The 15,708-nt window shown below is 42.4% G+C and overlaps 1 protein-coding gene across 1 annotated transcript; it reads right to left on the bottom strand.

The window, feature by feature from the left end:
• Window positions 1-1,098: 1,098 nt before the first annotated feature.
• On the bottom strand, window positions 1,099-1,296 carry LOC131404664 (small nuclear ribonucleoprotein G-like). The gene has a single exon (XM_058539604.1). It carries the CDS (start codon window positions 1,288-1,290, stop codon window positions 1,099-1,101), a length of 192 nt encoding a protein of 63 aa, XP_058395587.1. The 5' UTR covers window positions 1,291-1,296.
• Window positions 1,297-15,708: the final 14,412 nt, after the last annotated feature.

Here is a 15,708-nt window from a genome sequence, read left to right as displayed (position 1 = left end):
ATAGTAATAAGTGTAAGATTTTGCCTTTGGGTCCCAAAACTCAACTCTTCATGTATAATTTGGAAAGGGGCAGTCCCCGTGCCATAGCAGTTAAGTGCAGGCGCTCCGCTGCTGGCGGCCTGGGTTCGGATCCCGCGCGCGCACCGATGCACCGCTTGTCAGACCGTGCTGTGGCGGCATCCCATATAAAGTGGAGGAAGATGGGCACAGATGTTAGCCCAGGGCCAGTCTTCCTCAGCAAAAGAAGAGGAGGATTGGCAGGGATGTTAGCTCAGGGCTGATCTCCCTCATACACACACAAAAATAAATAAAAAATAAAGTTGGAAAGATGTAGACTATCTAGAACTAGAGAGGCACTCTTTGCTGATTGCTCTATACCCCTCTATCCAGTTCTATTTTAGGTTCCTCACTTTAAGATGATAGTAGACAAACTGGAATATGTTCACAGAAAGTGATCTGTATGGTGAAGGGACTTAAAACTATGCCATATAGAACCTTCTAAAAGAATCAATGTCAAGCCCAGAGAATCAAAGACTCAGGCAAGACAAAATTACAGTCTTTAGATATTTGAAGATTGCTGTATGAATGGCCTCAACGGAGAAAATTAGGACCAACGGATGGATGTCCAAAGAAGACCAGTTATAATTCAGAACGTGTCCTTTAGAGCTTTATGGAGGGGGTGTTGTATAGTGGAAAGAATATCAGTTTTGGAATCAGGCCTTGTTTTATTCCAGCCTCTTCTGTGACATTGCCAAAGTTTTCTTTCTCAGTCTCAGTTTTGTCATCTAAAAAATGGTAATAATGCCTACCCTAAGAATTTTTCAGAAGCAAATGAGGCAAGATCTGTAAAGTACTTTACAGTACCTCACATAATAGCTGTCCACGGTCACTTTCAAACTGGATATTTTAGGCCAGGGGTTGGCAAACTTTCAGAAAATGGCCAGGGAGTATATATTTTTTTACTGTTACAAAAGTTTATTTCACAAAAATTTCATTAAGAAAATGTATACCACTCGATTCTTATATTGTAGTAAAATAGATGCTGTGGAGAGGGAACATGTGGAAGCAATTGAGTTCTATGGTCAATGCAACTGTTGTTTATACTCGTTCGAAGGCTTCTAACATGATAATATTTCCTCTTGTTACCACCGGTCCAATATTGTTCTGTTGCCCACTAGTTGCCATCTCCACACATTCATCTCTCACAAGATTCATAAAGAGATCAAATCTCCATAATATTCCTTGAACATGTCTGCCACCATTTAATTTCAGTGATAACTTCTTGTCCATAAATTTTTTCAACTTTATGAGCTTTGCTCATGGTGGCTACTCAGCAAACTCAAAGATGCCTGCAGAGAATATATTTTTTAGACTTTGCAGTTGTAGCAAGAAAGCATCCATAGACAAAGAATGAGCATGGCTGTGTTCCAATAAAACTTCATTTATGGACACTTGAAATATGAATATCATAATTTTCACGTCATGAAATAATTAACTTTTGATTTTTTTAAAAATCATTTAAAAATATAAAAACCGTTCTTAGATCCCAGGCTGCACAAAAACAGGTGATGGGTTGGCAGTTGGTATTTTAATCATAGTTGAAGTTAAAAGAAAGCAGCTAACACAATTTGTTTTTTTTGTGAGGAAGACCAGCCCTGAGCTAACATCTATTGCCAATCCTCCTCCTTTTTTCCCCAAAGCCCCAGTAGATAGTTGTATGTCATAGTTGCACATCCTTCTAGTTGCTGTATGTGGGACACGGCCTCAGCATGGCCGGAGAAGCGGTGCGTCGGTGCGCGCCCTGGATCCGAACCCGGGCCGCCAGTAGTCGAGCACGCGCACTTAACCGCTAAGCCACGGGGCCGGCCCCCACAATTTGTTTTTGAATGCAGAATCTAAGATTCCTTTGGTCCAAGTCTCTAACATCCCGAGGGAGAAAGGAACTGAGAAAGGAACTCAGAAGACAGCGTGGATGGGAGCAGCTGGACAAGAATGAGGGCTAAATCCTCAGAGCCTACAGGAGAGAAAGGAGTAAATGGAAAACCAGCATGTCAATGAGAAGTGATGGGGATGAAGGTATAACTGGTAGGAAGACCCATACCCATCGAATCATCTTATTTTATTTTTTTAAATTTATTTTTATTTTATTTTTTTGTGTGTGAGGAAGATCAGCCCTGAACTAACATCCACGCCAATCTTCCTCTTTTTGCTGAGGAAGACTGGCCCTGGGCTAACATCTGTGCCTATCTTCCTCCACTTTATATGGGATGCCTCCACAGCATGGCCTGACAAGCGGTGTATCAGGGCACACCGGGGATCCGAACCCAGGCCGCTAGCAGCGGAGTGCGCACATTTAACCACTACGCTACAGGGCCGGCCCCTATCGAGTCATTTTAGAGCAACACTTAAATCCAGTTTCTGTTTCTAGTTGATGCTTAGAGTAAACTATGTGGAATAATAATACAATAGCTTTCAGTGATAAATCTATTATTATTTATAGCTCCTTAACTGGTGTCACCAACTTCCTTGAGGATGGAGAGCGTGTGTTCATTGTAAGTGCCCGATGTCTGGCACATCGTACCAATCAATAAATGGTGAATGAATAAATGTCAAGTTTCAAAATCTGAATGAGAGAAGTCGAGATAACTGAGGAGCTGCTATGTTAGCTGTCGCCAGCATTATCACCTCTTGTTATCTGTGTGCAAGCCAAATGAAAATAAGCAGAAGGGAGAGGGGGGCCAGAGGATCCCAGGCCTTGAATTGTTGGCACCACAAACATTTTGTTCTTGGTGTGTGGGCAGTAGAGTCAGTGGAGCAGGCTGTGGGGCCAAGAAGAGATGAAGTGGTCTCATTTACTTGTTTCTGATATGCTGAGTCCTTTCCAGCGGGCCGGGCTCCAGGGTTCAACGCCAACCTACCTCTGAGCCCAGCTCAAGGTTTAAGGTATTGAGATAGCCAATAGGGACCACATTTGAAACCTTCCCCAGGGAGACATCAACCTATAAAAAAAGGCTAAATGCGGAGAACGAGGTCCCTTTATCCCCACTGGGAAGGAGACTGGCTAGGGCAGTGTAGCTAGGGGGATAAATGAGGGGCAAGGACAACTCTCAGGGCCCCAGGCCTTTCTCTCTCACCCTTTTTCACCAATGCTTTAGCAACATTCCTAACAAGCTTGTGACCTCTAATTCTGTTTGCACACAGGACACCTAAAGTCAGTGTCTATATTGTAGGGGAAAAAAATCTTTTCCCCTCTGCCCTCCTAAACTCTCCACTCAGGACCCTGTAAACAAGACTGACAAAAGACAGATTAACAAGAGACAAACAGAAGTTTATTAACATGTGCATCACGCATACATGAGGGAGATCTCAGAGATGAGTAACTCAAAGGAGTGGTTGGAACATGGGCTTATATAGCATCTTAACAAAAAAATAATAAATTTTTAGAGAAGTGATGAGACAACGGAAAAGAGCTTTGAGTGTCTAGGGTGGAAAATTTGGGAAAGTAAATATATGGGGAAAACTAAAGGAAGAGGAGGGCTAGTTAGTAAGGTTTGTTATGTACATTCTTCTGGTGCCATCTCTGGGCTAAGAGTCTGGAGTTGTTGTCTCTAGTGGTTAATTAACTTCTTTCCTTTCTAGTAGAGAGCGAGACCTTTACAAATTTATGTCCCGCTTTTAGGCAAATAGGGGAAGAGAAGAGAGCTTTTCCTGTATCTGCTTCTTCTCAATTGCTTTCAGCTCAAAATAATCAATATGCCAAAGTGGCATATTTTGGAGTGGCATATTCTGCTACCCTTCAAGTGTCTTTTTTTGGAGAAAGTCCCCCATGAAGTACAGGTTGAAATCCTTAAAGATGTCCAGACTGAGAAGGGGTGGCATTAATGTTGGGTAAAACTATCACAGATAAAGAAAGTGTGAGAAAGCTGGACACTCTTTAGAGCTTGAGATAAGCAAATTTAGGTGAAAAACAGCCTTGTATTTTCCCTCATGGAGCTACAAATTTAGGAACCACAGAAGAGCTGACATAGCTGAAGTTGCTCCATAGGGAGCAACAATCTGGTTGGAGGGCAGGAGCTTGAAGCTGTTTTTTGCATAGTGCTTTACATAATAATTGTTAACCTAGGTACTCATTAGTGCTAGGCATTGTTCTAAAGGCTTTAAATGCATTAACTCATTTAATTCTCACACCTAAGAGGAAGGTACCGTTATTATCCCCATTTTGAGATGAGGAATTGAGACATGAAGAGGTTAAGTGCCTTGCCTAAGGTTGTATAGCTGTGAGTACTGGAGCCAGAATGCCAACCCAGACAGACACAGCTTGAATCCTAAAGACCATTCACTATACTGCCTCTACCACATTGCAGAAACATAATTATCCGTATGCAAACGTGCTATTGGAAAGCTTCCCTAAAACACCCCAGCACTGTCACTCTGTACAAAACTCCAGAAGGCTATTTGGTCAATTCATGAATAAGAGACCCCATGTTGGTGAAGCCGGGTACCTGAGTGTTACTGTAGATATTCAATAAGAACAGGATTGCTTTTCCCAATCAGCTGTTTTCTTGTTTAACGTGAGGGGTGACTCAAAGTCGGGAGGATTTGTGAGCTTGTTTTGCAGAAGAAAGAGAATGCCTTTGGGGTTGTTGTGATCACGGGAATGACCGGCCCCCAGCTGCCCTTGATGCCCAGAAGTCAGATTGCCCAAAGGCTTCTCTGGAGTGGAAGACCACCTCTTTGTTTCTCCAAAACTCCTCCTGCCAAGCCCCTTAGCTCTATAAAACCCACTGCTTTCTTCTCTTGTTAAGGTAGATTCAGGAGAACCCACCCTCCCGCCTTCTTGTTTTGGCCGGTTTGAATAAAACCTTTCTCTATCTCCAAGCACTGATGGCTCAGTGACTGGTTTACTGCGCATGGGGCATATGAACTTGAGATTCAGAGATTCAGTATCATTGGGAGGCATAGCAGACCAGTGCACAAACTCACCTGAGGCCCGAGGTGCTTTTCTCACGGAATTCAATGTAAGTCATGAGGAGTGCAACTTGGGGCTCCTGCCTCTGGCTCCCTGTGGTACCTTCAGAATCCTGGGTTAGACCTGAGGTCAGTTTCCAGAAAGCATTTCTTATGGATGCAGGGGAAATTTCCCTATTTACTGAAAACTTTTTTAGTTCTGAGACGAGGCCTGATGGTGTTATCTTTAGGCCTTGGGCATGTGGAAGAGAGAAACAAAAAGGGAAAAGAAGAAATAAAGGGAAAATAGGATGAGGATAAAGAACCTGGCTAGTGGGGGAAGCAGGTGCTGACAACCTCTAGCCCCCAACATTAGAATGGAGTCTAGGGCCGGCCCCGTGGCTTAGCGGTTAAGTGTGTGCACTCCGCTGCTGGTGGCTGGGGTTCGGATCCCGGGAGCGCACCAACGCACTGCTTCTCTGGCCATGCTGGGGCCTCATCCCACATACAGCAGCTAGAAGGATGTGCAGCTATGACATACAACTATCTACTGGGGCTTTGGGGGAAAAAATAAATAAAATTAAAAAAAAAAAAAGAATGGAGTCTAAGTTCCAGGTGGTCAATAGGTTGTCCTCTGAATGTCTGTGTTCCCCTCAAATAGATATGGTGAAATCCTAACCCCCAAAGATGATGGTATTAGGAGGTGGGGCCTTTGGGAGCTTAAGTCATGAGGGTGGAATCCTGATGATGGGATCAGTGCTTTATAAAAGAGGTTCCAGAGAGCTCCCTAGCCCCTTTGGCCATATGAGGACACAACAAGAAGTCTGCCACCCAGAAGAGAGCCCTCACCCAACCACTCTGCACCCTGATCTCAGAATTCTAGCCTCTAGAACTTTGAGAAATACACTTCTGTTGTTTGTAAGCCACCCAGTCTGTGGCATTTTGTTATAACAGCCCAAGTGGACTAAGACATCCTCCAACATTTTAAAGAGTCTCAAGGGGCAAAAGGACTAAACTCCAGGAGAAACCGTGAAATAAGGTTGCTAAGACGGTGCAGCCCAATACCTTGTATGTGGTGACAGAGGCACTGCTCTCTGTCTTCTGTGGAATGGGGCTCCCCCAAAATACCACCAAAATAACCTGTTGGTAAGGCAAAACTGAGCTTATTGCTTACAGTAGGAAGGGAGGGAACAACACTGACAAAGTCTTACTAGAGTCTCAGAATGGGGAGGGCAAAGGCAGGGTACTGATGAGTTTTTCTTTTTCTTTTTGTGAGAAAGATCGGCCCTTAGCTAACATATGCCAATCCTCCTCTTTTTTGCTGAGGAAGACTGGCCCTGGGCTAACATCCATGCCCATCTTCCTCCACTTTATATGGGACGCCGCCACAGCATGGCTTGCCAAGCGGTGTGTCGGTGCGGGCCCGGGATCGAACTGGCGAACTCCAGGCCACCGCAGCAGAGTGCACGCACTTAACCTCTTTCACCACTGGGCCGGCCCCCTGATGAGTTTTTCTGAGTTGGGTTTAAGGTAGGTCTTTCAAAGTGGGGGGAGGCAGGGGATGCTGATTGAGATTACACATACTTTATGGCAAAATAATTTAGGGTTGGTGGGAAACAGCTAGGGGAGGGTTTCCTAGCTACTCCTGTTTGATGAGCCATTTTACTCCAACGACACTTAGGTGGGATGTGTAGTTACCTGCAGTCATCTTCCTGGGCAATAGATTCCTGGAATACCAAGGTCGTCTTAATGCAGACCTTCAAATACTGCAGTAAAGTCGCATTAATGCAGACAGTAAACTATGAGTGTGGATTGTTTTAGTACTCACTTCACTCAAAAGATTTGGAGTGTGGCATGTGCTACAGCCCAAAGGAAAGGGGTTAGGATGCAGGTTTTTTTCATTAGGGAGGAAGGGGCAGGAAATCTAATAGGTAAGGAAAAGTCAGTGCCAAGGTGCAAATCGCTGTGAAAAAGAGGTACTTTTCCTGCCACTAGATATGCTACCACCAGGTGGAGCTAGACACTTCTGGCATGGAGCTTCCAAACGTGGTGCTGTGTTACAGACATGATTTGCTGGAGGTAGAGTCAAGTATGAGGGGTTAAAAATAGTTAACCTCACCTATCAGACTGGCAAAAATTAAAAAGCTTGTATAGGGGAGGAAAAATAATTTTCCCTCAACCATTCTAGGTTCTTGGCTGAGACCCCTCTGTAATAAAAGACAGATTAATGGGAGAAAAACAAACAGAAGTTTAATAACATGTATACCTCCGGTGTGCATGAGAGAGACCTGGAAAAACTGAGTAACTCTCCGAAATGGTCCAAGCCATCACCTTATATATTGAAGGGGAGGAAGACTATCCTCTACTCACTCTGGGTCCTTTCTGTCTGGGCTACAAATTAAATTGACATGAGACCGAATAGCAGGAGAAAGTCAAACAAAGCTTTATAACATGTATACACGGCAGGGACCAGGGAAACTGAGTTTCTCGACAAGATGGCGGAGGTTCTCTTCTTAAATAGATTTAGGTAAAGACAAGAGGATGTTAGGGGTGGGGGAGTCATTTATAGGAGATTACCAGAAAAGCAGAGTAAGGTTATTACGCAGCCTCGCCTTTTGCATTGGTAAGTTTCTAGAGATGAGGTCATCCCCCCCTCTTCCCAGTACAGAGAGGGAGATACCTTTACAAATGGAGATTTCCCTTACAAACTTAAACGTTTGGTAAACAGAACTTTGATAAGAATGGGCTTAGCAAGGACCATCCCAGTCTATCCATCAGTTAGTAGCAGGGAGAGGTCAAATTGTCTTTAAGAAAATAATCAAGGTACAGAGACATATTTTGGGGTGGCCAATTCCGATCCCCCACAATATCATCTCCAGCTAAAGACAGAAGAAGATGTTGTGGGTAGGGGGAGCTGGTTATGGGAGGTTACCAGGAAAAGCACAAGGGTAAGGTTGTTATGCAGATTTTTTTTTTTTTTTTGTGAGGAAGATTGGCTCTGAGCTAACATTCCTTGCCCATCTTTCTCTTTTTTCTCAGGAAGATTAGCCCTGAGCTAACATCTGTGCCCATCTACCTCTATTTTTTATATGGGATGCTGCCACAGCATGGCTTGATGAGCGGTGTGTAGGTCCATGCTGCCAAAGCGGAGTGCACAAATTTAACCACTACGCCACTGCGCCAGCCCCTAGGGTAAGGTTGTTATGCAAGTTTAAGTCCATGCCTTCTCCATTGATAAGAGTTTCTAGAGATTTGGTCATCCTCCTCTTCCTGGTAGAGAGGGAGACACTTTGCAAACGGAGATTTCTCCTATAAATGTAAATTGCTTTTACAAAAGGGTAGCTTCTACTCAGTTTTCATAGCTTTTCCTGTGTCTATTCTTTCTTAAAAATAATCAGCTCAAGGTTTCTACAAGACAAACGAAACCAGAATCAAGATGAACAGACAACTCACCAGCCAGGAGAAAATATTTGCAAAACATATATCTGACAAGGGGTTAATCTCCATAATATATAAAGAACTCATACAACTGAACAACAAAAAAACAAACAACCCGGTCAAAAAATGGGCAGAGGAAATGAACAGACACTTCTCCAAAGAAGATATACAGATGGCCAACAGGCACATGAAAAGATGTTCAACATCACTAATCATCAGGGAAACGCAAATCAAAACAACACTAAGATATCACCTCACACCTGTTAGAATGGCTACAATCAACAAGACAAAAAACAACAAATGTTGGAGAGGGTGTGGAGAAACAGGAACCCTCATCACAGCTGGTGGGAATGCAGACTGGTGCAGCCTCTATGGAAAACAGTATGGAGATTCCTCTGTCGGGGGAAGAGGGAGAATCTCCCTCTGCCCTTTCCCTTAAGGTTCTTCTGGCTGGCCAAATAATCAACAAGACAGGTTAGCAGGAGAAAATAATACCAAGTTTAATAACATGTATACATGGGAGAAAGCAGGGACACTGCGTTTCTCAACACAATAGCAGAAATTCTCATCTTAAATACCATCTTCTTCTAAAGACAAAGGAGGATGTTGGGGGTGGGGGGTGTCAGTTACAGGAGATTACCACTAAAGCACTGTAAACAAGGGTAAGGTTATTATGCAGATTTAAGACCTCACCTTCCACATTGATAAGTTTCTAGAAATGAGGTCATCCCCCCTCTTCCCAAGACAGAGAGGGAGATACCTTTACAAATGGAGATTTCCCTTATAAATGTAAATGTCTGTCTGGCAACTCCTTGCAGGGCCATCCAAAGAATGTGGCCAGAGACAGAACTTCTGATAAGAAGGGCTTGTTGGTGCTTTTTCTATTCTAACATCTATTTTACATTATATTACAGCCATCAGATGGAAGATCTGTTCCAGGAAGGAGCCACCATGTCAAATTCTTTAGGCAGTTAGTGGGGGAGGTCAAATGTCCTTCAGAGAAATCAAGGTAAAGAGATATATTTCAGGGTGGCCAAATTTTGATCTCCCACACCTCAAAGAATTAAAAATAGAGATGCCCTATGATCCAGCTATCCCACTACTGGGAATCTATCCAACAAACCTGAAATCAACAATCCAAAGAGGCTTATGCACCCCTATGTTCATTGCAGCATTATTCACTATAGCCAAGAAGTGGAAGCAACACAAGTGTCCCTCAACTGATGATTGGATCAAGAAGATGTGGTATATATATACAATGGAATACTACTCAGCCATAAAAAAAGGCAAAATCGTCCCATTTGCAACAACATGGATGGGCCTGGAGGGTATTATGTTAAGTGAAATAAGCCAGAAAGAGAAAGACAAACTCTGCATGATCTCACTCATATGTGGAATATAAACCAACACACGGACAGAGAAAACTGTATTGTGGTTACCAGGGGCAATGGGGGTGGAGGATGGGCACAAGGGGTGAAGGGAGACATATATATGGTGATGGACAAACAAAATGTACAACAAAAAATTTCACAATGCTATAAACCATTAAAACATCAATAAAAAAATAATCAGCTCAAGAATGCTTATGCCAAAGAGGCATATTTTGGGGTGGCACATTCTGCTTGCCTTCACTTGGTAATACACTGATGGGCCAGGCTGTGGGGAGACAAGCACTCATACATTGTTGGTGGGGATACAAAAAGGTGTAACTCTGAAGGAGGCAATTGGGCAACATGTAACAAAACTACATATACATTTAACATCTGACCTGCAATCCATGTCAAGGAATTTACTCCAAAGATATACTTCTAACAATATGAAAATACATGTACACCAAGTTATTTGATTGCAGCATTACTTGTAATTGCAATATTTTGGAAACTACCCCTACATGCCCAAACATAGGAAATTGATTCAATAAACTATGGTATATTTACACAATGAAATTCTGTGCAACTGTAAAAAAAAATGAGGAAGATCTTTATAAGCTAATTTGAAGTATTTTCCAGTGTTAAAAAACAAAATTCAACTGAGTAAATTTGAAGATCTAATTGGCTTTATTGAACGATTCATGAATTGGACAACATCCCATCTAGCAAGTAGAGAGGAGCTCCAAGGAGCTGCACAAAATGGAAGGCTTTTATAGGCAGAAGTGGGTGGGACAAGGAAAAAAAGGAAAGAATTATTTCAGGCAAGGTCATCTTCCCTTAGGGGCAAGGGTCGGCAGGGTTTTTATCAGGCAGATTACCTCACTAGTGTTAAGAAATTCAAGACTGATTGGCTTAAAATTCCACTACTGGAAGAGACTGAAACTGCAATTAGGTTAGGTATTAAGTCTTGGTTTACTAGACATGGGGCTTAGTACAAGTGATTCCATTTTGGACTTCTTATCTTTTTTTTAACACCAGGATAAAAAAAGCAAGGCTACCTTTTTGGTAAGAAAGGAGGGGAAATAAGAAAGCATACTATGTTTACTTATTTTTGCAGAAACAAACACAGGAAGGAAAATAGAATTAATGAAATTAGTTAGCTACAAGAGGTGGGTAAGATCAGGGTAAATAAGAGAGATAGTGGAGTGTCATTTCTCTGAGTATACCATCTTGTTTAGTTTTGACTTTTGGAACCATGTTAATGTTTTGCACGTAAAAAAAAAAATAAAATAAATCAACAAGGAAAAATATGAATTACATAAGAATGCCTGCCAAAGAGACTCCCATAACAGTACAAAGGCATTGGGGGTTGATCATGCTTGAGCAGTGATAGTATTGCAATAGTACTAAAAAGGCAAAGAGAACATCGCATGGCAAAGGCTCTTGAGTCAGTGCCCCACATTTTGGGAGATGGTTTTTTTTTTTTTTTTTTTTTTTTGTGAGGAAGATCGGCCCTGAGCTAACATCTGCCAACCTCCTCTTTTTGTTGAGGAAGACTGGCCCTGGGCTAACATCCATGTCCATCTTCCTCCACTTTATATGGGACACCGCCACAGCATGGCTTGCCAAGCGGTGCATTGGTGCGCGCCCGCGATCCCAACCTGTGAACCCTGGGCCGCGGCAGCGGAGCGTGCACACTTAACCGCTTGCGCCACCAGGCCAGCCCCTGGGAGAAGGTTTTAAAGGGACTGTTGAATGTGCTAAGTGGAGAATCAAACCTAAGAACCACTAGGTGACTGACTAAAGGAAAAAGTCTCTCAAGGCAGTGAAGGGGAGCAGAATATGTCACCCCAAAATATGCCTCTTTGGCACAAGGATTATCTTGAGCTGCTTATTTTTAAAAACCAGCAGACACAGGAGAAGCTCTGAAAACCAAGTAGAAGTTAGCTTTTTGTAAAAGGAATTTACATTTATAGGGGAAATCTCCGCTTGCAAGGGTGTCTCCCTCTTTACTAGGAAGAGGAGGACGACTAAATCTCTAGAAACTCTTATCAATGGAGAAGGCATGGACTTAAATCTGCATCACAACCTTACCCTTGTTTACTGTGCTTTTCCTGGTAACCTCCCATAACTGGCTCCCCCTTCCCTCAACATTTTTCTTTTGTCCTTAGCTGGAGATGGTATTTAAGGTGATGGCTCCGGCCATTTCAGGGAGTTACTCAGTTTTGCTAGGTCTCTCCCATGTATACAGGAGGTATATGTGTTATTAAACTTCTGTTTGTTTTTTGCCTGTTAATCTGTCTTTTATTACAGGGGAGTCTCAGCCAAGAACTTAGAAGGGTAGAGGAAAATTATTTTTCCTCCTCTATAGCAGAAAACTAGGAAGTAAGGAGTGTCAAATAACAAAGATAATACAATTTAGTAATGAGTTTGATGTCTTTCATTCAAGGGAAACAATCCATGGATTGGGGGAGTACAATACCTCATAAACAGTGGAGCACTGTTCCCAAGGGATTTTGGGCAAGAGCAAGTTTTATAGAGTGTTAGAAGAGGCAATGCATGATTGGCTAGGAGGTTGGGGATTTCCTTATAAGGATAGCAGGTCCTATTTCCTAGGGAAAGGTAAGCTAGCTAAACTGAATTGAAGGACTGGGATTGGTGTATGTTAGGTTTCCTTGACAGGTGTTTCCTGTAAGTGCAAGCTGATTTAGGCTTTGTGGGGGATCAGAATTTGCCACCCCAAAATGTGTCTCTTTGGCTTGATTATATTTAAGAACAAAAGACTCAGAAAGAAACTTTGACCTTCTCCCAACTGCTTAAAAGAATTTAAGATAGAAGGCCTGTTTCAGGGCTGGCCCCGTGGCTTAGCGGTTGAGTGCGTGCGCTCCACTGCTGGCGGCCTGGGTTCGGATCCCGGGCGTGCACCAACGCACCGCTTCTCGGGCCATGCTGGGGCCGCATCCCGCATACAGCAACTAGAGGGATGTGCAGCTGTGACATACAACTATCTACTGGGGCTTTGGGGGGAAAAAAATAAATAAATAAAATCTTTGGAAAAAGAAAAAAAAAAAGAAGGCCTGTTTCAGGAAGGAACTATCACCATAGATAACTGTAGTATAACATGAACTAGGTGTGGTAGATAGGGAGGAAGGTAGCAAGGCCCATTTGATCAAAGTCCTCCCCATGTCCTATTGTCTTTGCAAAGTAGAGCAAACATTTCTTTACCAAACATTTGCTTTTTCATCTCCATGTGAATTTCCTTCCTCCTCTTTGAATTCCAAAACCACTACCTCCAACATCCTCCTTTGTCTTTAGCTAAAGATGGTATATAAGGTGGTGGCTTTGGCCATTTTGACAAGATGCTCAGTTTTCCTGGGTTTCTCCCATGTATACTTTTGTTATTCAACTTTGGTTGATTTTTCTCCTGTTATATTGTCTCATGTCAATTTAATTCTTAGACCAGCTAGAAGAACCTAGAGGGTAGAGGAATACTTCTTACTATCCTAAAGTTTATATTTGTGACATGCGTCAGGCCACTGGGACAGCCTCTGTTTTGTGATGAGCTGACTTTATCACGAGGCTTGGCACAGGCTGGGTGCCTCAGAAATCAATGGGAAGTAATGAGACAAGGCTGAAGCATCACTGAAGTGATCTTCAAGTAATTCACAGAAATGTTAGGGAGAAGTGAGTATGCCTTAGGTTAATTTAGAGGGCCCTGCCCTAAAGCTATTTGTGGACTCCATAAAACCCATGTCAAAGATAAACAAAGCCAACACTAGTTAAAGTGATAAGGGTAGATTTTATTCAGTTATAACTATCGAAATATAGAAAGGGGTCCCACGGAATTGAACTCAACTTAGTCCAAAATAAAAGGCTAGAGATTTTAAAGGCAGGGTGTGCTATGGGAAAGGCACTGAGGGATGTTAAGGGGGTCAGTCCATGTGACTAGGCCATCTGAATTTGTTAACTAGAACTTATCCAGAGGAGAAACAAACTTCTTATATATTTATGAATGGAAGCAGTGGTGTGAGTTAGAAGGACACCAAGAGTTATCTCCTGGAATGTATGCATTTCAGGTACTTGAGAAGGCAGTTCTGGATGGTAGAAGATTTACATCTCAAAGTGGTGGAGGAAGGATTTATAATTGCAAACTCTCCAAAGTAATTGCTCTAAGAGGGGGTGCAGGGGCCTGTGTCTTATTACCAGGTTTTGGCTGGAACAAACAGTACATTTTCCTGGCAGCATTAAGCTTTTTGTTTTTAAGGGAGGGGCTGGGGTCATCCTAGGGACAGGACCTTAAATTGCTAGAAGACCACATTAGAATTTGTTCAAGGAGAGAGTCTGTCACCTGGCTCTTCTTGGCAGTGCTGTCTCAATGCCCTAGAACAAGTGTGTGGTGGGTGGACAGTGATAGTGATAGTGATCTATGGGCCTGTAGAGGAGGAAGAAATATTCCTCTACCCTCTAGGTTTTTCTGGCTGGTTTAAGAATTAAATTGACAAGAGAAAGAATAACAGGAGAAAATAAAAGTTTAATAACATGTATACATGGGAGAAACCCAGGAAAACTGAGTAACTCATCAACATGACCAAAGCTACCACCTTAAACACCATCTTCAACTAAAGACAATGGAGGATGCTGGGGGTACTGGTTTTGGAATTCAAAGGCGAGGAAGGCAATTCACATGGAGAAGGAAAAGCAAATGTTTGGTAAACAAATGTTTGCCATACCTTGCAAAGACAATGGGACATGGGGAGGACTTTGATCAAATGGGCCTTGCTAGGTTCCTCACTGCTACCACCATAGTTATCTATGGTGATAGCTCCTTCCTGAAACAGACTTTCTATCTTAAATTCTTTTAGGTAGTTAGGGAGAAGGTCAAAGTTTCTTTCTGAGTCTTTTGTTCTTAAAAATAATCATGCCAAAGAGACACATTTGGGGTGGCAAATTCTGATCCCCCACAGGCCTAATTCATAACTTGCATCAGCAACCAGCCAAAAGCAAGCAACACTTTCGATGCCTTGGGCACAACGTACACAAGTCACCGGCCACCAGGAAACGGGAACAGGGCTTGGAGGGAGGCTCAGTGGGAAACAATACACGTAGGAAATAACAAACAACATGTGACTTTTTGCTACCTAAATTCCTGCTGTTAATTAAGGAAAAATTGTGAAATATTTTGAAATGGGCAAATACTGAGCATCACTTCAATAGAATACTAGGATTTGTCTAGACTAGAGGACCCTTCTGGAGTTCTGATTCTATAAGGGTCTGCATCTTTCACTGTCGTTGACTATTTTTTGACTCTGTAGAGAAAGAAGTTGACTCAGAAGCCTGATGCTGATGCAAATGATCCCTGTTCATAGAAATGCAAATGAATTTTATCTGCTAGAGATACAATTGATTTCCTCTCTGTAGAAAGGATAATTCCAGAAATTACATTTATGCTCCCCAAAGGATTAATTAATGAGCTAATTAATTGTTAACATGTGTTCATTTTCTATTTCTATGGGAGTCATGATTTTACCTTTAAAAAAAATCAGCTACCTACCTGCGGCTGAGGGAGCTGGCAGTCACCAGCAGGCGATATGGGTTTGGTGAGCCTGAAGTGCATACAGTTTGGGGGTCTCCTTAAGAAAAACAATTCAACATTATGTATTGGGGCTTGGAAGAGGCCCTGAAGCTTAAGTTTCTTTACTATTACAGTGAATCTGCCTCTAACCATTGTTAAAAGCTAATTTTTGGAAACAGGTAAAACCAGGAATTTCATCCAGATATAAAAATGATCTCAGGTTAAAGGTTTTATTTTACCCAAAGGGGAGAATCAGGTAGATGTTATAACTGGTTACAAACTTATATGGAGTGTAAAAGAATTTTGAAATGAACTGCAAATAGGGGCAAAACTGATTCTTTTGGGAGAGAAAGGAAGTCATAAAATTTACATAAGTCACAG

The sequence above is a fragment of the Diceros bicornis genome, chromosome 4 (genome assembly GCF_020826845.1).
Source record: "Diceros bicornis minor isolate mBicDic1 chromosome 4, mDicBic1.mat.cur, whole genome shotgun sequence".
In the NCBI taxonomy this organism is placed as follows: Eukaryota; Metazoa; Chordata; class Mammalia; order Perissodactyla; family Rhinocerotidae; genus Diceros; species Diceros bicornis.
Note: the sequence above shows the minus strand (reverse complement) of the source record. Positions and strands in the feature narration are given on the sequence as shown.

Coding starts and splice junctions, on each gene's coding strand:
- LOC131404664 (XM_058539604.1), bottom strand. CDS start 1,290: ATGGACAAGAAGTTATCACTGAAATTAAATGGTGGCAGACATGTTCAA.